The 22125-nt window shown below is 37.2% G+C and overlaps 1 protein-coding gene across 7 annotated transcripts in view; it reads left to right on the top strand.

Moving 5' to 3' along the window:
- Positions 1 to 22125, top strand: part of STS (steroid sulfatase) — a 175150-nt gene that overhangs the window by 96469 nt on the left and 56556 nt on the right. For all 7 annotated transcript variants that reach the window (XM_070750855.1, XM_070750853.1, XM_070750851.1 and 4 more), the window contains 2 exons: positions 15266 to 15403; positions 20708 to 20867. In XM_070750855.1, the coding sequence (XP_070606956.1) occupies positions 15266 to 15403; positions 20708 to 20867 (298 nt within the window). The remainder of the gene's footprint in view (positions 1 to 15265; positions 15404 to 20707; positions 20868 to 22125) is intronic.

Genomic DNA, 22125 nt, shown 5'->3' with positions numbered 1-22125 from the left:
TTGAGAAGTTGTACTGGAAAATAAGAGTTGTAAATCCAAGTGTCAAAAGATAGGGTTATATTTAGTTCCAATTCCAAGTTCAAAGGCAAAGTCAAGTTAAGGCTTTACGTTTAATTAGAATAAAGTAGGTTTGTTTTCCAAGTTCAAAACAAGAGTAGAGAGGCAAATCCTAAAATGGAGTCAGGTGAAATTACGTCCAGCAAGGCAGATGTCAAGAAATTCTCAGCAAGTAATCCAAAAACGATCAGCAAGTAATCCAAATGCGTTAATCCAGAAGTGAATAGTCCAAAAGAAAGGTTGAAAAAAACTCTTTATGATCTAATATTTCAGTTCCTTTTATTTTCCATTTATTTTCGAATTATTGCGTTATTTCATTATTATAAAAAAAATCAACAGGGTAAGAAGTAAGGCAGCAAAACTGTATTCCTCCGCTATCAAAATTTAAGCCCGGAACACTGTAATTATAACGATCTAAAAAAAACGAATTCCGATCATCATACAGATTTCCTTTGACAGTTTAAATTTTCTATGTAGTCATATCAAATTTAAATTATTTTATTAATCCATAAAGTAAGGAAAATATTTTTTAAGTTCCAAAGTACAAGTTCAAGATGGAAAAAACGAAAGTGAGAAAATTAGATTTGGCTGTTATTTTGCGGATGAATCCAAAAAAAAAAAACCACTTTCACCTTCGCCTTGTTGAAAAAAAAAAACTTTCACTTAGAACTTTCGCTACGATCAAATCTTCTGTTTTAAACGTGGAACGAAAAAAGAGTTTTTTTACCTTAGGTCTTTTTCTCTGTTGTATTCCTTTTCAAGCGAAAAAGTTGCGATAGTGTCACTTTCTTAAACTTTTTCTTGCTTCCCACTGGGTAAGGGGAGAAAGCCCCAGCCGAATCTTCCTAGGCGAGGAAGATCGGTTCTCCCTGCTCCGAAGCTGCGGGGCGAACCGCTGCCTCCGGAGCTTCAGCGACAGCTCCTCGGGCAGAGGGGAGCCCCCTGTTCTGGGATCGGGCCATCCGAGCCCGATCCGATCGCGATTTGCAACCTTCGGAGGGGTAGAAGGGATCTCGGGGCAGAGCGCTGCCGAAGAGATCCCGCTGCGGTCTCCTCCAGACCGGAAGCTAAACTGTTTTTTCTAAGGTTCTCATCAGGCACGAATTAGTCAGGCCTGAAAGGAGAGGTTGTGACTGGTCAATAATTATCAAAAATTGTTAGGTCTAGGGATGACCTCTGGACAAGTAGCAGCACCACTGACTTTTTCAAGGCTGGTGGTACCATCACTTTTGTCAAAAGTGCATGAACAAACTGCAACTTACTTTTTTCACCTCTTTCATGACCCAGCAGGGACCATGATCCAGTAAGCAAAGGGCCAACTTGACAATACAGAGACCTTGATCACTTCTTTAGAACAATATGACAGTAGAAAGGATAACATAAAAAAGCTTGTCAGCTGCTATGAAATGCTTCATTTTTAGGTTTCTAGGGCATTGATGGTGAACCTTTTTTCCCTCGAGTGCCGAAAGACATGTGTGTGCACGCTATTGCACATGGCTGAGTGCCCACACCTGTAATTCAATGCCTGGGGAGGATGAAAACAGCTTCCCCCACCAATGTTCCCTCTAATTTTTTTTCGGGGTGGGCAGAAAAGTATAGTGTCTGAGCAGCAGACCCCTTGGGACTGGGCGGCATAGAAGTATAAACAAACAAACAAACAAACAAATAAATAAACAAATCCCTTCTTTTTTCTTAAAAGAAATTAATAATAAAACAAAACCAAACTCTATTACTATTAAAACTAAAACAACCAGCAAATCCAAAAACATAACTATTAATAAAAACAGGTGAGGGCTGGTTTTTTTTTCCTCTTTATTATTTAAGTGCTTTTACCATATGCTTTAAATCAAGTGTCACTTCTCTCTCTGTTTCTCTCTCTTTCCTGTCATTCTCTACCTCAATCATTTTCTCATTTCTCTTTCCCCCCCTTTTTCTATCATTTCTCTCTCCCTCTCTCTTCCTTCCACTCCTCTCTCTCTCTCTCTTGCTTTCTTCCTCTCTCTCACTCTCTCTCACTCTCTTCCTTCCTCTCTCCTCTCTCTCTCTTTCTTGCTCTCTCACTCTCTCTCTTCCTTCCTATCTTCTCTCTCTCTCTCTTTCTCCCTCTCTCCATTTATATTTATCTTTTCCTTCCTTGCTACAGGGAGACCACTTTGCTAGAGCCTTCCTCAAGTGAACCTTGTAACGAGGAGTCCGATTTATTATTGGCAGAAAGAAAGGGGGGAAACGGTTTTGCCCATTTTTTCGGTTCTTTTTTCCCTCGGCTTATAGAGACGGCCTCTCTCCCTCTTGTTCACTTTTCTCTCCCTTCCTTCCCTACCTCCCTCCTTCTTTCCTCTCCTCTTTCCCTCCCTCTCTTTCCCTTCTTTCTCTCCACGTCTCCGGCGGGCAGCTGGCTTTGCTGACCGGCACAAGGCTCAAGCCAGCTGACCGGGAAAGCCAGGAAGATCCTCCTGCCCCCCCCCCAGCCGAAAACACAACGGAGGTCTGCCGCCACCAGCTTGAGCCTCCTGTTGCTCCACCCTGCTTCACCTGTCATCCTGGACCTCTGTTGTGTTTTCAGGGGGGAGCAGCAGGAAAGCCCTGTGCCGGCCAGGGCTTTTCAAATGTGCTGCTTTCTTGCAACTCTTTTCTGGGCAGGGGGGGAGGAGGCCACTGTGTAAAATAGGAGGAGGGAGGGGAAATGGAGGCTTTTGCGCCTTCCGCCCAGGGAAGCCCTCACCCTGTCCCAGGCGGGAAGTTTTCTCCTCACCATGCCTCTTGCTGGGGGGACCCAGAGACATCCTTCTGGCTGGCGCATCTTGGGTGGTCAACCCCAAAGCCAGCCCGGTGGCTGCCTTAAATCCCGGACATTTCCTTATTGTCGTGGTGGGGCAGGAAAGCAGCGTCGCGTTTGAAAAGTAGTCTGAAAAGAGGACAGAATAAATGAAAAAAAATAACTATTCATAAAAGGCAGAAAGGAACATAGAAAGAAAAAATTATAGGAGAGAAAAAGGAGGGGGAGAGAGGGGAGAAGAGAAAAATAAGAAAAAGAGTAGAGGAAATTATTCTAGGGGAGAGAGAAAGGAAGGAGGTGGTATTTTAATTCCACTGAAAAGGAGCAGGAAACCAAGGTTTATTAACAACGCATATGTTTCAAATCAATTTTCCTTTAAAAATGACACTGCACAAAAGAAGAAAAGAAAAGAATCAAAAAAAGACCAGGGAAGAAAATAGTTATTCTAAAAGACAAAATATCAGTATTATATACTTATGTTCTTCTTATAAGTCAAATAGTTGTGCTGGTAAATAAGGGTTGTAAATCCAAATGTCAAGGGGTAAAGTTGTATTTAGTTCCAATTTCAGATTCAAAGGCAAAGTCAAGTTAAAAGTTTTCGTTTGTTTAAAATAGAGTCAGTTTATTTTCCAAATCCAAGACAAAAGTAAAGAGGCAAATCCTAAAATGGAGTCAGGTTAAGTTTCGTGCACCAAGGCAGATGTTGGGAAATTCTCAGCAAATAATCCAGAAACGATCAGCAAGTAATCCAAATACGTTAATCCAGAAGTAAATAATCCAAAGGAAAGGCTGGATAAACTCTTTGATTTAATATTTCAGTTCCTTTTATTTTCTATTTATTTTCAAATTATTGCGTTATTTTGTTGTTGTATAGAAAAAAACAGCAAGGTGAGAAGAAAGGCAGCAAGACTGTGTTCCTCCGCTGTCAGAGTTAAAGCCCGGAACACTATGTTTTTAACGGTCTAAAAAATACGAATTCCAATCATCATTGCAGATTTCCTTTAGCAATTTAGATTTTTTCTATAATCATATCAAATTTAAATTGTTTTATTAATCCATAGAGTAAAAAAAATATTTTTTAAGTTTCAAAGTTCAAGTTCAAGATGGAAAAAACGAAAGTGAAAAAATTAGATTTGGCTGTTATTTGTGGATGAATACAAATTGTCCAAAAAAACCCTTTCACCTTCGCCTTGTTGAAAAAACTTTCACTTGAAACTTTTACTGTGATCAAATCTTCTGTTTTTAAACATGAAACGAAAAAAGAATTTTTTACCTTAGGTCTTTTTGTCTGTTGTATTCCTTTTCAGTCAGATAGATTGCAATAATTTCACTTTCTATAGCTTTCTCTTGCTTCCCGCTAGGTTTGGAGAGAATGCACTGGCCGAATCTTCCTAAGGAAGGAAGATCGGTTCTCCCTTCTCCGAAGTTGCGGGGCGAACCGCTGCCTCTGGAGCTTCAGCGACGGCTCCTCGGACAGAGGAGAGCCCCCTGTTCTAGGATCGGGCCATCCGAGCCCGATCCGATCGCAATTGGTGACCTTCGGAGGGGTAGAAGGAATCTCGGGGCAGAGCGCTGCCGAAGAGATCCCGCTGCGGTCTCTTCCAGACCGGAAGTCTACAGATTTGTGGGATTTTTAACGTACATTTATTTTCTGGATAGATTTGCAGAACATATGGAGTACATTAATATTAAATATAGAGGTAGGTTCCTCCTGGTTCAGACCAGTTCACCTGAACTGGTAGCAAGTTGCTGGTGACATCATGATGACATCACGGAACTGGTTCTGTCAGTACCAGCCTGTGGATGCTACCATGGGAATTTTTTTCCATTTTTTTCCCTTCTGTGCACTGCGCATGTATTGCCATCTTATTTTTGGCTTTTTTGGAGGGGGATTTGGGGGCGATTTTTCAGCAGTGCGCATGCGCCCATGAAGTGTGGCCAGGTGGCATGGGAAGAAGTGAACCACAGTGTAGTAATTTAGAACCGATCCCTGATTACATACTATAATGCTATTTAAAATATAGAGACATGAACATTAAAATATATAGATATATCCATATTAATATAATGGGCCAAATCTAACCTTTTAATTTTAGAACATTACATTTTAGAAAATTAAAAAGCATTTTGTCTGACAATTAAATGACTGCCCTAATCAAACTATCTTATTTTTTATTGCTATATAATCCAGAAAAGAACAAAGAGAATAAAAGTACATAGGAGACGCTTGTCTAGGTAGGCAAGTTACTGCTCTAAACTGTTAATAAAGAGGAACATCATTGATGGGGGGAGGGAGAGGGGGAAGGGGGGCATCTTGATTAAAAAATTAGTGTACTGTATTTTTCGGTGTATAAGACATACCGGTATATAAGACGCTCCTAGATTTTAGAGAGGAAAACAAGGAAAAAAGTATTCTGAAACAAATGGTGTAGTATTAAATAGTAATAGTAGAATAGAATAGAATAGAATAGAATAGAATAGAATTCTTTATTGGCCAAGTGTGATTGGACACACAAGGAATTTGTTTTGGTGCATATGCTCTCAGTGTACATAAAAGAAAAAGATACATTTGTCAAGAATCATGGTACAACACTTAATGATTGTCATAGGGTCAAATAAGCAATGAAGAAACAATATTAATAAAAAATCTTGGGATACAAACAACAAGTTACAGTCATACAGCCCTAAGTGGGAGGAAATGGGTGATAGGAATGATGAGAAAAAACTAGTAAAAATAGAAGTGCAGACTTAGTAAAAAGTTTGACAGTGTTGAGGGAATTATTTGTTTAGTAGAGTGATGGCGTTCGGGAAAAAACTGTTCTTGTGTCTAGTAGTCTTGGTGTGAAGTGTAATAGTAACCTCTCCAGCCACGATGGGGTGGGCTTGTGGCTCCTGGTGTTTTCTGTGGGAAATGTCTCCCTTCTTTCTTTCCTTCTTTCCTTCCCTCCCTTCCTCCTTCCTCCCTTCTGCTCTTTCCATCCCTCTCTCTTTCCCTTTTCTTTCTTTCTCTCCACTTCTCTCTCTCCTTTCCCTCTCTCTCCCCCTTGCTCTCATTTGTTTCTCTCTCTCCCCCTTTTTGCTCTCATTTCTCTCACTTTCATTTCTGTTTTTCTCTCTCTTCCCTTTTCCTCTCCCTTTTACTTTCTACCCCTTCTCTTATTTGTTTCCCTCTTTTCTCTCTCTCATTCTCTCTCTCTCAATCTTTCCCTCATTTCTCTCTCACTCTCCCTTTCATTTCTGTTTTTCTCTTCCCTCTCCCTCTCTTTTTCTTCTCTCTCTCATTTGTTTGTTCTTTCTCTCTCTCTCCGTTCTTTCCCTTTATCAGTTTCTCATTTTTCTTTCTCCTTTTCCCTACCCCTCTCACTCCCCCCCTCTTTCCCTCCATCTCTGTCTCTCTGGGGATGAGCCAGCAGGCTACCCCACTTCTTCCTAGCTTCTCCTCCGTTTTTACACAGAAACTGCAGCACTTCCGGGTTTTACAGCCGGCCAAACAGGATTGCCTCTTCTGCGCTCTGCAATGCGATCTGTCTCTGGTCGGGCTCCGCCCCCCCCCCCAAGATGCGATGAGGGGACTTCCTGCCCAGTTCTCCAAAGCTGAGGAACATTGCCGAGGTTAGCCAGTGCAGGCAGAGACACTGGTGGTGGCGGGTGTGTGTGGACGTGATGTTCCCGGTGTTGCTGCTCCTCCTCGATGGGAAACTGCCACTTCCACCACTGTCCCATCATTATTATTTATTTATTTATTTATTTATTAGATTTGTATGCCGCCCCTCTCTGAAGACTCATCCTGCCCAGAGGGATGGAATCTGCCGGGATGCTGCAGCCCCTCCTGCACTCCCCGGCGCCCCTTTGGGAGGGCAGGGCTGGTGCAGAGGGGCAGCTGCGGGAAGCCCCCCACATCATTTGGGGCTAGTGCCAGTCCCAAAGCACCCCCCTCACTTGAAGCCACCCCCAGATTAAGAGGACGAGGCAACCAGCACATCCTGAGCCTCCCTCGGGCAGAGGAGCTGCGCGGCTGTCTCTGGACTGCCGTTTCCAGGCTCCCACCGCAGCCCCGCCAGGAAAGAACTTTTTAAAAAAGTGGGACATTTTTCAAAGGCCTGGGAATGTGGGACAAATCATCAAAAAGCGTGACTGTCTTACCAAAAGCATGACGTTGGGTCACCTTACCATAAATGAAAGTTCCACATTGTTCAGTTACCATTTCTTGCTGAATCGTAATAGTTTTTGTTAATTATGGAGTGCAGCCAGAGCAGTTATCCATCTTCTGGGAGGTGAGAAAAAGCCTTAACATCATGTGTTTTTATACTCATGTGGCACTAAAATTACAACACAGTATGTATATGTTTGGAGTTCCCATACATTTCATTCTTCCATGCTGAAAATTCTATCTATTTAATCAGCAACATATTTATCACAGAATGAAAAGTGGTTAATTTCATTGTAAAAGCCTGTGAATTGAATAGAAAATGACACCATGTGTTTACTTAGCCATGTTGGAAATCTAGCTTTGTTGTCATCATGAGCACAAAATAGAAAAGGTGTTTTATTTCAAACTTCAGTTACATAAACCATTTTAGAATGTTCCAAGCAAGCTGTGTTCTCTCAAAACAAAATTACAATTTTACAAAAGTTTTTTTTTTCTGAACACAGTACTGTAGAACATTTTTAATTTTCCACCAGAGGGAACAACAGGGGGAAAGGTTATTTGCCACAACTGTAGATGAGGTGTTTGATCATGTGGTCTGATACCTATTACCTGTCCTACAGAAAAGAAAAGATTACTTTTTAAATGAAAATCTGGTTTCAATTCTCATAGGAAATCACTTAAGCATACTCCCAGCTCATCTACTTAAATGGCAACAGAAGTCCAGCAAAGAGCACTATCAATAGATCACAAGAACAAGAATAGTTGTCTTCTATTTGCTTGTGAGTTTTCTTTTTTATTAGTGAATAGTGCATAATGATACATTTTACAGAAATTATTATTATTATTATTTATTAGATTTGTATGCCGCCCCTCTCCGCAGACTCGGGGTGGCTAAATCCAATAACATTCTATCCAATCAAAACAACATACTCTTTAATGGAACCCATCACCTGAAAACTCAACATCAATATGATAATGCAAACAGTGCATACAATAATATTGCATAGACTTTGAATTTGCTTAGTGCCAAGATAATACAAAATAGCATTTGGCAGCACATACAAAATAGCACTCCTAAAGTCTAAATTTCTTTCAGTAAAGATTTTTAGTGTTTGTTTTTTAACTATACTTATTTGGCAAGCTGCCAAGCAGCTGAAAATCACTTCTGCTTATTTTTTTCCCTTCATGCATTTCTCAGCCAGGAACATATCTGTCCTACTTTTAGTGGAATAGATGAAAAGGCTATATAAAAATTACTGAAAAGAAACTATTTAAACATGTCCATTTTATTTAGTATTCAGAAGAGACATGTTTTATTCTGAAGTTAGGACATACTGTAACTCTCAAAATACAGTTTTCAGAATTTTATTTATTTATTTTGTCCAATACACAATGAGAGTTTCAGTGGGTATTTATATATATATAAGGGATTGGATACTGTAGCCTAGAGGATAATTCTCTGCTTTACAAGGCAAAGGTTGCAGGTTCAAGTCCCAGTGGGTATGGCTAGCTGATGAGGCCAAAATAAGGCCGAAATAGATCTATCCTAGTCTCCCTTAATTTTCAAATTCAGCAAAAAACATGTGACATATATATATATATGTGTATACACACACACACACACACACACACATACACACATAGTAAAATACATGATGAAGGTTTTAGAGGAGATACTCATAGTAAAATATCTATCAAAGAATAGAAAAGAAGATTTAGTAATAGAACATATCAATGAAAGAATAGAAGAAGAGATATAGGAATAGAAGAAAGGTATAGGAGATATAGGAGAGCAATAGGACAGGGGACGGAAGGCACTCTAGTGCGCTTGTACTCACCCCTTACTGACCTCTTAGGAATCTGGATAGGTCAACCGTAGATAATCTAAGGGTAAAGTGTTGGGGGAGGAGGTTCGTAAGATGAAAAGTTCATAAGACGAAACAATGTTTCCCATAGGAAACAATGTAAAATCAATTAATGCGTGTAAGCAAAAAAAAAATCACAAAAACGGCGCTCTGCTGGGTGCCGCCGCCTGGCTGTCACCTTTTGAAACAGCCGGGCGCTTCTCAGCGTTCTCCCAATGCCGAACCCGGAAGTTCAGCAAAAGTTCGCGTTTGGCGTTTGGGTTCGGGAGGCCGCCGAGAAGCCCCGCCACCCAGCTGTCGCCTTTCGAAACAGCCAGGGGGCTTCTCGGCATTCTCCCGAATGCCAAACCTGGAAATTCGGCAAAAGTTCAGGTTCGGCGTTCAGGTTCAGGAGGCTGCCGAGAAGCCCCGCCGCCCGGCTGTCACTTTGCCAGAAGAGCCGCGGAGTTGTCAGCCGATTGGAAGGCTCAAACGGAGGTGGGGAATCCCAATAGGGAATTCCATGGGTGGAGCTTTGATGTCACGGAGACGTCCTTCCTGGTAGATTCGTTGACATGGAAATTTATTTTCATGGAACTATGTCTCAAATGAGGACATGGTATTGTTCCATAGCGCAAGAATTTCTAACCCCTGGGCCACAGCCCACTATTGGGATGTGGCCTATTTGGAACCAGGCGGTGTGAACAATGGGCTGGTGTGCATGCTTGTGTGCACAACTAACTTGTGCTAGCAGTGTGCCAGCATGCACACATTTATATGCAGCTTGACTTTTGGTGTATATGCATATGCATGTGCAGCTCCATTTGCTCAAGTCAAGCTGTGCTGCACACATGCAGGTGTGCCACCCCACTACTCATGCAAGTTGAGGCGCACCTGTGCACCAGCCCACTGCTCATGCAGCCCGATTACCTTCCAATCACCGGGCCACCAAGTCACAAACATTGGGGATCGCTGTCATAAAGGAGTTATAGGGGATAAGTTCATGGGTTTTTCTTTGGAAACTTGGTGTTTAATTAGATATTGGAATGAAGTGATCTCCCCACAACCAGATAAAATTTCTGACAAAAGTATTAAAATCATTAAATGTATATTGCCAAAAGTTTTCTTTGATTTTGATTTGATTTGATTTGATTCTTTGATGAGGACACTTCATCTACAAAAAGATATTGATAAAATTGAACGGGTCCAAAATGGACTACAAAAATGGTGGAAGTTCTTAAGCATAAAACTTTTCAGGAAATACTTAATGAACTCAATCTGTATAGTCTGGAGGACAGAAGGGAAAGGGGGAGGGACATGATTGAAATATTTAAATATGTTAAAGGGTTAACTAAGGCTCAGTGTTTTTAATAGGAAAGTGACACAACAAGGGGACACAATCTGAGGTTAGTTGGGGGAAAGATCAGAAACAACGTGAAAAAATATTATTTTACTGAAAATGTAAAGTAGATGCTTGGAACAAACTTCCAGCAGACATGGTTGGTAAATTCACAGTAACTGAATTTAAACATGCCTGGATAAAATCCTAAAATAAAATACAGGAAATAGTATAAGGACAGACTAGATGGACCATAAGGTCTTTTTCCTGCCATCAATCTTCTATGTTTCTATTTGAGATCACTTTTCATTATCCAACCAATCAAAATAACCTTTTAGTAATTTACATTGAATTACTTTATTTGGAATAAGTTAATTATTTGGAAAGAGGCCAATGTAGCATATCTTAAGAGCCACAAGACTTGATTTCAACAAGAAACTGTAGGTCAATATCATTATCTTCAATATCAATATCTTCATTCTCTACATCAATGATCTCTGTGACCATATCGAAAGCAACTGTGTTCTTTTAGCTGACGATGTGAAACTTTTCAACACCACTGATAACACACTCACTCTCCAAAAAGACCTGGACTTTGTCTCAGACTGGTCTAACACCTGGCAACTTCAAATATCAACCAACAAATGCTCTACCCTCCACATCGGCAAAAAGAATCCAAACAGCACATACAAACTGAATAAACAATCTCTCACTGCTAACCCACATTCTGTAAAAGATCTTGGAATACTAATATTGAATGACCTAAGTGCTAAAGCCCACTTCAACAATATCGCCAAAAAAGCCACTAGAGTTGTTAACCTGATCCTACGCAGCTTCTGCTCAGGCAATCTCACACTACTCACAAGAGCCTACAAAACTTTTGCCAGACCCATCCTAGACTACTGCTCATCTGTCTGGAACCCATACCACATCTCAGACATCAACACCCTTGAAAATGTCCAAAGATATTTCACCAGAAGAGCCCTTCACTCCTCCACTCGAAACAGAATATCCTACGAAAATAGACTAACAATCCTGGGTCTAGAAAGCCTAGAACTAAGGAGCCTAAAACACGATTTGATCATATGCTGCAATGTCCTTCAATGACTACTTTAGCTTCAACCGCAATAACACAAGAGCACGCAACAGATTCAAACTTAATACGAACCGCTCCAAACTTGACTGTAAAAAATATGATTTCAACGATCAAGTTATTGAAGCATGGAACTAATTACCGGATTCAATTGTGTCAACCCCTAATCCCCAACACTTCTCCCTTAGACTCTCCACGATTGACCTTTCCAGGTTCCTAAGAGGCGAGTAAGGGGCGTACATAAGTGCACTGGTGTGCCTTTCATCCCCTGTCCAATTGTCTTTCCTTTCTTTCACCTATCTTATATATTCTCTTCCTTTCATATATCCTCTCCTCTAAGTTCACTTTCACCCTCTTTTATATTATCATGTCTATTTTTCTTCCTATGTATTTGTGTATTGGACAAATGAATAAATAAAAAAATAAATAAAATAAATTATTGTATAATGACTAAATTGATCATATCAATTCTAGCTAATACATTGAAAATAATTTTGTAAGAACTTATTCATGAGGATCAATGTGGATTTTAGGACAATGAAATGTGTTGGATGTTTTGGAATATTTGTAGCAAGATAATGAAAAACAAGACAGAGAAGAGCCTTTTCTGTGGCAGCCCTGACCCTCTGGAACCAACTCCCCCCGGAGATTAGAACTGCCCCTACTCTCCTTGCCTTTCGTAAGCTCCTTAAGACCCACCTTTGTCGTCAGGCATGGGGGAACTGAGACATCTCCCCCGGGCATATACAATTTATGAATGGTATGTCTGTATGTATGTTTGTTTAGAAAATGGGGTTTTTAAAATATTTTTAAACTGTAATTTAGATTTGTTGTAAATTGTTTCACTTTGTTGTGAGCCGCCTCGAGTCTGCGGAGAGGGGCGGCATACAAATCTAAATAATAAATAAATAAATAAATGTGGATTTTCTTAGATTATATAATGCCTCTAACGATTTGAGGTGGCATTTATTTTTCAAAGTTTTGAAACATACAAATGTTGCTGAGACTTTATAAAATGTGTAAGATAGATGTAGAGTTCACAGAATTCACAAACAATTGTTAATGGAGCTCTATTAAATCCTTGTGAGACACCAAAAGTAACAAGACGTTGTCTACTTTGTCCTCTTGTTTATTTTGGTTCATAAAATACTGAATAGAATTATTAAAAGACGAGAGGCTTCCAGGATTAAAGAGAAACATATAAATTAAAGACTTTTGCAGATGATTGGTATTGGTTCTGAAGATCCTTTAAAGGGAATTGAAATATTAATGGGCAAATTAAAAGAACTAGTCTGAAGATTAATAAATAGAAAATGAAATTATTAGCAAAAAAATATGAAAATGGAGGTCAAACATAATTTGTGTATAAAACAGTTTTTAAGATTGAGTCAAAATTTTAAAAATCTGGTTACCACTAGGACAGATATGAGCTATTACATTGTTTCAGAATAACTATGTTTAGACATGGAATGAAGTTTTAAAAGGCATATTAATATGGGAAAAGTATAACTGTCATAGCAGGAGAAAATTTCTATGGTAAAAATAAATGTCTTGCCTAGAATGATGTTTTTCTTTCAAACAATACTTGTTTTGACAACTGATACATTGTTTAAATAGTTGCAGAAGGATATTGCATATCTAAATTTGTGTGGCAGGAGAAAAATATGAAAATGTATCTATTTATCTCTTATCTATTTATCTAATAGATAGCCTTGCAGTCATTTTCTCCCAATACTTATCTGATTGAGGAGGTAATCTTGCATTTGTAAATTTAAAAAATTAGGGTTTTTTAAACCAAGATATAGACAGGAAGTCTACATGCCACTGAAAAATATGGAGCCTACGGACATTAGCCTGAAGGAAGGGACTACTAGAATAGGAAATTTTAATTTTTAATTTTAATGTAATGTTTAATTTAAATATTTTAACACTTAATAGGGCTTCCATATCTTCCTTCCTTCCCTGTTTGCTTATGTGTTTGCTTATGTGTTTTCATTCAATTTGGTTTTTTTACCTTCTCTTTTTTATTTTATTCCTTTTGCAACTTAGCTCTTCCTTTTCTTCACTCTGTTATCCCACACCTTTGTTTCTGCAGAGAGAAAAGAAATGAATATGTGTTTGCATTTGTATTTCTGCATTTCTGTAAGACTGATTTTTGTATAGAAGAGTTTTATTTTATATGCAGTTTAATTTTAATCAGGAGCTATCATTTTTTCCTCTTCTCTTCTCTCTACCCTTACTTCATATTTTTCCAATGTCACATCTGATTGGTGCATATACATCCCCACACCAAAAATGTATGCAAAAGTGACAGGAATAACCTGCCTCACACACAGAAAAATTTTAATGGAAATTAATATATAGCCAGCTCTAAGTACTCTGAAGGCATTCTGATGTACCTGCTAAGGAAATATTTGTGTAAGGTTACATTGAGACCAATATCATATAAGTAAACTATTACAAAACTCCACTTAGAGAGCAATAGCTGATTCAGGGCATACCGCTATAAATAAATTAAAACCTGATCAGAAGATCCACATAATATGTTTAATCTGTGTGAACTATAAACATAAGAAGGTACTTATACCTTCATATCCTAACTGTTGCTAAGACTTGGGCAGCTAGATGAGTAGCAAAGCTTAGATGTTTTAAATGCAAAGTAATTGTGCCTTACCAAATGCAAAGGAGTCAAGATTATGAGAAGTGTTAATACCACTTTATAATGCCTTGGTAAGGCCACATTTGGAAGACTGTGTTCAGTTTGGGTCACCACGATGTAAAAAGGATGTTGAGACTCTAGAAAGAGTACAGAGAAGAGCAAGAAAGATGATTAGGGGACCGGAGGCTGAAACACATGAAGAATGGTTGCAGGAGCTTGGTACCGCTACTTTCTCTAAATTTTTCCAGAAATTCTAGTCAGGCTAATTATTGCCTATATCAGTGATGGCAAACCTATGACACACATCCCACAGGTGACCTGTAGAACTCTCTTTGTGGGCACGTGAGCCATCACCTCAGCTCATCTCTACTGTGCATGTGTGCATGCTTCCCACTGGCCAGCTGGTTTTCAGGTCTCTGTTGTAGATGTGCAGAGGGCAGGGTGTCCATGCAGGGGTGGGGTGTGCACACAGGAGGTGGGAGGGATTGGGAGTTGCATATGGAGGGAGTGCAGGAAGGCATGCATGCATGTGTGGAATGTGAGGGGAGTGTGGGGGAAGCATGCACATTTATGGGCAGGACACATGTGGGGGGAGTTGCCCGCACATTTGTGGGAGCAGTGCACACAAAGTGGTTCACACACACATTTTAAGTGTGTGCGCGCACACACATGCTTTCAGCACTTGGCTAAATCTATCTGATAATTGCCATTCTGATATTAACTGAAAAGTTAATGACTTTAAACTGCATCATGAAATCATCTTTTATTTTATCAGTAAAATAGGTCTTTACATTACCTGTTTCACATTAAAGACTGTTGAGTGGCCCATTGAATATCTTTATTTCTTCACCATTCAAAGACTAGCAAAGCATATATATTTAATTCCTAAATAGTTCACATATTTTGTTATTAATTATATTATACTTTGATTGGGAATGTAGAAAAATTGTATAAGGAATTTCCTGGAGAAACATTATTCCTTTTAATTTTATTTTTTTCTCAGTCTTTTTTTTTCTAATTTTCTGATTGCTTAACTTTTAACTTTATGTCTTTTTTGAAAGCCAATAAAATTATAAAAAAATATTTAAAAAATCAGGTATCCAAAGAGATGGCTTGAATTCAGAATGTATTTTCTTACAATAGATAAATTCTATTTTGTTTCAGAAAAACACCAGGTGAGTCAAACCATTTATATCCATAATTTTATTTTTGCAAGTCCTCTAGGAGTCTTTCTATAGAGTTTTGCTTATAGATGATAATATTATAAATGTAACCATTTCAAAAGTTGTTCTGTATTTTGTATTTTGAAATAAAACATTTTCTTCTTTTCATTATATATATTTACAGGACAGATTCTCCAAGTATTAGATCAATGGAACTTAAGCAAGCATACGCTTGTATATTTCACTTCAGATCAAGGAGCACATCTTGAAGAAATATCAGACAATGGAGATGTCCATGGTGGTTTTAATGGGATATTTAAGGGTATGAGCTAGTTTTTACTATTGTGTTTCACAAATTCTGTTCAATTGTCCTTGGAGTTGGAGTGACCTACATTTTAAAAAGTGGATATATCTATATATTTAAGATACAGTTATGAATACAGTTCTTTGTTGGGACATTTTAGTCATATCAGTAGGGCCAGACATCTCATTAGACAGATGATGAGGAACAGCAAGAAGTAGTGATGTGGTCAAACATGTCATTATCTTCTATATGCAAACAATGGTCTTCATAGTTGAGGGAGGTGAGTAAAAATAAAAATGCAACAAACTTGGTGTTTTAAAACAAGCATTTTTGTACATGAGTTCATGGCACCTGCACACACTTCCACCTTCACCATTTATTTACCTTTACTTTTTTTAAAATTTCCCCTTTCCTCATCAATATCACAGTGCCTTGTCCATTCATGATTCTTGTTCTGTGTCCCACACAGCAAAATGCCTTAGATTTTCCTTGCATATACTGTATGCATAAACCTTCTAGTGAATAGGTTTAGACAATATTTTTTGTCATGTTGTCCCTTTGATCTTTATGTGTGGGTCAGTGGTGGGATTCAAATTTTTTTACTGCCAGTTTTGTGGGTGTGGCTTGGTGGGCATGGCAGGGAGGCAGCGAATAGATGGGGGCAGGGGCAGTCAGAAGGGTTATTTACCGGTTCTCTGAACTAATCAAAATTTCCACTTCCGGTTCTCCAGAACTGGTGAGAACCTGCTGAAACCCACCTCTGGTGCAGGTGTGTTTTCAAGTCCCATTTTGACTTTGGTAACTGCTTATACTCGACCCTGTAGATTTCCTGGCCGGATTTTTGGAAGAGATTTGTCATTGCCTCCTTCTGAGAGCTGAGAGCAAGTGATTGTCTCAAGGTCATCCAGCTGGTTTTGTGTCTAAGAGCGGAATAGAACTCATAGTCTCCCAATTTATAGCTTTATGCTGTAACCAATACAACAATTATTCATTTTAACTAGTACTTCTAAAACTTAAATTCACCTTATGAATGCACAGCAAAACTCATTATATTGCTTATTTCAATATTCATCAAGCACACATCTTGTTATTTATTTCTACATTGTATCACATTTGAAAGCATATGTAGTAATGATGGACTGTATCCAATGATAATACCAATTGCCTACTAATAAGAACTACATGCACTCTAGATAGAGTATTAAAAAGTGAAAGCAAGTTAACTGCAGAAATATCTTGATGATTCAAGTGACATTCATATAAAGCTGGAGTAAGGTAAAATAAACAGAAGAAAATGAAGGAAGTTAAAATTCTCAGTCATAAATAATAACCAAAACCAAATGTTAACAAGACACAGTAAATAAATCAAGTTGCTGTAGCAATTCATTATCGGTAATAAACTCCCTTTTGTTATTAGTTTTGTTTTCAATACATTAATTTATAACTCCATATCAGACACAGAAATCAGGAACCAGGATTGTTCAAATGAGAACAATCTCTACAAGAATCTGAACTACTAATGATCAAAAGAGAGGTAGATAAAGAGTCAATATAATTCAAAGAGATATAAGGTTGGACTTATATCTCTTTGGGGCACAAAGAGACTCCAAACTTATGATGCACTTTACCCCTCTCTTGCTCTCAGCCTGGTCATCTCCTATACTGCATGAGTCTTTTCAAGACAAACAGTAAACAGAAATGATTTTATTGATTCTAAATACAGTTAGTCTTTGACATACAACAGTTCAAAGTTATAACAGCACTAAAAAGGGGGACTATGACTGTTACAGCATCCCCATGGTCACATGATTTACATTCAGATGTTTGATGACCGACCCACATTTAAGATGGATGCAGTGTCCCAGAGTCATGTAATCCACTTTTGCAACCTTCTGAGAATCAAAGTCAACCAGATTCACTTAACTATCATGTTACTAATTTAATTTAATTTAATTGCAATGACTCACTTAACAAAAGTGGTGCAAAAAGTCATAAAGTGGGACAAAGCTCACTTAACAAATTTCTCACTTAGCAACATAATGTTTGGGATCAATTGTCATAAGTTGAGGACCACATGCAAATCAATTTACAAGCAACCAAAGAATAACAGAATGTGCAATTAAAAGTAAAAAAATAGTTACAGTGACAGGAAAGGGTTTAAACTTATATGTCACCCAGAGTCCTTTGGGAGTTGGGCAGCATGTAAGTCCAAACAAACAAACAAACAAACAAACAAACAAACAAATAAATAAATCCTCAATTTAATCATAAGAAATTTATGAGCCTGTTAAAAGGCTCACAAGAAATGACCTAATCAAATATTTGGAAGCGGCCCCACATCAAGTTATAGTTGCTTGGCTGCCTCCTGAAAAATTGAAAACATATTCCTGGATACTTGTTCACTTCCCTGTCCATGTTACCTTCAGTGCAGCAGTTGGCCCTGCTAAGTTGAATGAAATCCCAGCTTCATCCAATTTAGTGTTCTCCTGATGTGATTACAATTTAAAAGAGTCAACTAGCATGGCTGAACCAGCATTTTTTGGTTCTACATTCACAGAGTCAGTATGCTCTCAATAGATGTGATAAGTGATGAATTGGAAGAGATGGCTATAAACAAATAGCAGGGCAAATTCACTAATTGCTTGATGTTAGTATCAAGGAAGCTCCTTATCTTCAGGGGGGAAAGTAGTTTGGGATAAAGAACTTTTTCTTTTTTGCTCTAAACTATTTAAAAATGTTCCATGTTTTTATTGTCTGTAATGATAAATACTTCTTACTATCTCTTTTAAGATGATAGTGATACAGTTGCTATCTTTTACATTTAAGGTGTTTAAATATAACATCTCACATTTTGTAACTTACAAACTACTGTAAGGCTCAAGTTTCCTATCACAAAAAACAGTAGCAGTAGCATGTCCTGAAACAAAGTTTCTCATTTGTTTAATAAATTCTTCCTGGGCTCAAGAGTCAAGAAGACAGTCATATCAAAACTCTGATTACCTGTTTATGAAATATATGAGGATTTAATTTAAGGGGCAGTGGTGGAATTAAATGGGTGACCAAATGGGTAATTCTTTCTTATTAAAAGAAAAGTGGGGAAACTGTTTAAGAACAAATAGAGCAGCAAAGAGGCCACTTATTTGGATAATAGAGACTGTTTCTATTTCCCTATGATTATATAGCAGAGTTTTTGATTCTACCCACTTTTCATTCTGGCTTCACCATTACTTTTAATATGCAAATGTTGCTTCATCATTTATCTTTCTCTTTGTTTGTTGTTTCCCACTAGCTAAACATTCAACTAGAACATAATCTTGGCATGCTTAGATTAAGATATTTTATTTTGCAAAAAAATATATATCCATAAGTGTATATTCAGTAGTACTGAACTAATCAACTTTTTTCTTGATGGGAGTCAATGTAGCAGAAGAAATCTCAGCATATGAACCACAGTTGCATTTTGAGCACATTAATTAGTTTAACTCATCAATTATTTATGGAAAAATGCATAGGTATCAGAATGTGTGCATAAATATTTAACTATGTGTGCCATGCTTATTCTTGTTTCTGTTTTTCCTTCCTGCACAGTATCTGCAGATGAAAAAATGGAATAGGGAAACTCAATATCAGATAGAATAGAATAGATAGAATATAATTCTTTATTGATCTTTATTGGCCTTTATAGATGTATTCTATTCAAGTTATAGAGAAAGACACAAATAGAAATGAAATAATACATTTCGGCAACCAAAGACCCTGAAGCTTCAGCCAATGATTACCAGTTTATATAAACAGAAATTACACTGCAATTTTCAATCACGGTAGCATTTGTGATGAGGGCTCTTTCCAAAATGCATCCTTTGCATTTGAGCATGTGATTATGAATCCATCAAGTTAACCTTCTCATCTGAGAAGCTGAAATCTACTTAACAGTAATTGCACTAGTCTAGTTTAAAAGCTCTCATCACATCTTCACAATTGAAACTTAGTTGTTTATCTTGTGATATAGTCAGCTAATGAGATATAACAATTTCTGAGCACTTAATGGCTGACTTAGAGAGTCATTTTGGTGTAATGGTTAAAGCATTAGGCTAGAAACCCAGAAACTATGAATTATAAACCCAACTTGGGCACAAAGCCAGCTAGGAAATATTGGGGCATTCATTCTTTCTCAGCTCTAGATACTTAGCAATATTATCTGAGTTGTATCAACTGCAGCAATAGTATCTGGTTAATATGTGGGTAAAAAGCAATCTATAACCCTTTGATCTTTTTTTTTTCAGGCCAAGCACCCACTTGGCCTTTAGATAAACTTTTTCATATTATAAATGGTATGTGGATACAAAATAAAAGATTTCTCTTGATCCACCATTTTTATTTACTGAAGGATACTATAACACAATCATTCCATAGCAATTTCACATCAAGTTAGTAAAGAAAAGATTATTACTGGACTGATTCTAAATGTAATGTCTGTTATTATGTCTATTACTCTAGTAATGTAATATCTATTATATTTTCTAGATAATTGTTATCATTATTAGCATTTTCATAAAAAGAAATATCCTTTAATTTCTAGTCATAATAAATATATATAACATTTCTTTATATCTATGATTGGGATTTTTCAGACCAACAAATGCCAAAATATCAGAATTTCTTCTATTCTTGAGATAATATAAATTAATTGGATTAGTAATTAGTAATTTACAGTATTGGATTGAAGAACTGCTTTACTGAATCAGCCTTAAAATCGATCTTTTTGATTCTGACATCAGTTGCATCTTGGAAATTCATTAAGTAAGACATGATCCTTCCAATGTTTGATAAGAGTACTTTATTCTGTAATAAACTGTGACTAAGCAATCGTGGCCAAATCCCATGTCTAGAAGTATTAGGTTACCTTTAAAAAAATGCTATTTGAGTACTAGAAGGAAGAACTAAGGTTTTTATTTATTATTTATTTTCTTCATTTGCAAAACACTGATGATGGTTATAAAAATATTTTATTGGTTATTATTTTCCAGCAAGAACAACTCTTTTTCTTTCTTTCAAGATATTATGTTACTTATTATGAGAGAGAGAAAAAGAAATGCTTCTTTTAGAAATGTTCTTGATTTTATTAGTGTTTTAAAAAATATTTATATCAAAATCAATGTTTGCCTTCACTTAATACTTTTGTAGTTATTTTTAAAAAATCTGCCCAATCAACATACTTTGTATTTTATTGTTTAATGGATAAGGTATCCAGTTAACCTATTGACTGTTGTGTTCTATTCCAAAGAATATTAACTTGAAGTTAAATGAGAGTTTTTATTTCAGGTGGAAAGGCTACAAACTGGGAAGGTGGGATTCGAGTGCCTGGCCTCCTCTACTGGCCTGACGTTCTTGAGCCTGGAAAACATATTTATGACCCAACAAGTAATATGGATATATTCCCTACTATAATTAAACTTGCTGGAGCATCTCTGCCCAATGACCGGTATAGAACATAATTCCATTTGTTGCAGAAGAGGTCACTTAAAAACACATGGCTCTGGCAGTTCTGAAGGAATTATAAATGTAGTCATTATTTATTGGGTAATGTAATAAGTGCTTTCTATAGCAACTATAACTCAATCATTACTTGAAGAAATGGTATAATCTTCAATGATAGTTGAGTTATAGTTGCTCCAGAATGGCCTTCATAATGTTTCTTGAATTTCTCCATAATTCTGAACAGTCATCTCTGTCTACAGCCAGAATCCATGTTTTATCCTATTTGACTAAATCAGTCTTCTGTGTCTTATTCATAACTTCTCAAAGATGCTGACATATCATGAAAGAAGCAAACATACATAAGGAATTAATATGTTTGATTCATGAAATATATTATTATCTCATGTAAAGGAACTGTCTGCACATTGACAATAGTAACTTTTTGTTCTTTCAGTTGGTCATTCAGCTTAGTGGGTGCAGATTTCACAGACATGTAGCAATTAGTAAAGTTTTCCTTAGCAAATGAAGAATTATCTTTGAATTAGGTTTATGTATCAACATTGCAACAATTAAAGAATTCATTAGTAAATGCTACATTAGCAGTGGAATAAAGTATGGCACACACTTTCTAATGTATCTCAGTAGAAAAAAATATATAATACTAAGCATTTTCAGGTGATAAATAAATAATAGCCCTGTCTATATAAGAGAGCACAGTTCACTTTAACCTTCTTAAATTTAAACATCCTTAATATAAAACACATACTCGGGATAAGATATTGTGCTTAGAAATAAATATATACAGATTCTTCATAAGGGTACAATAGAGTTGGCACTTGAGTTACAGAAAACAGATTCCAATTGAACATTAGAAAAATTGCCAAGCAATAAATTGTTCAACAGTAGAACCAATTAGGCCCAAATGTGGCAGATTTCCCTTTACTGGATGTGTTCAAGTAGAGTTAGAAAATCATTGTAAGAATGTATAATTGGATTACTATACTATGTAAGGAATGACCCATGTGTCCCTTCCTATATTTCAATTCTATGATTTCAATTCCCTTTGGGTACACTAAATATAGTATTGAAAAAACAGCCAGATTTCTTTGTGTGTTTCTATGGCCATCCATCTTAGTCAATGATTCTGGGTGGCTTGCAATTCAACAACTGGTTTAATATTAGAAACATTTTAAAACAATAAAAATACTGAAACCAATTAAAAATACTAAAAAATCCAAATTAAATATACACAGGAGCATAAT

Source organism: Erythrolamprus reginae, chromosome 4 (genome assembly GCF_031021105.1).
Source record: "Erythrolamprus reginae isolate rEryReg1 chromosome 4, rEryReg1.hap1, whole genome shotgun sequence".
NCBI lineage: Eukaryota > Metazoa > Chordata > Lepidosauria > Squamata > Dipsadidae > Erythrolamprus > Erythrolamprus reginae.
Note: the sequence above shows the minus strand (reverse complement) of the source record. Positions and strands in the feature narration are given on the sequence as shown.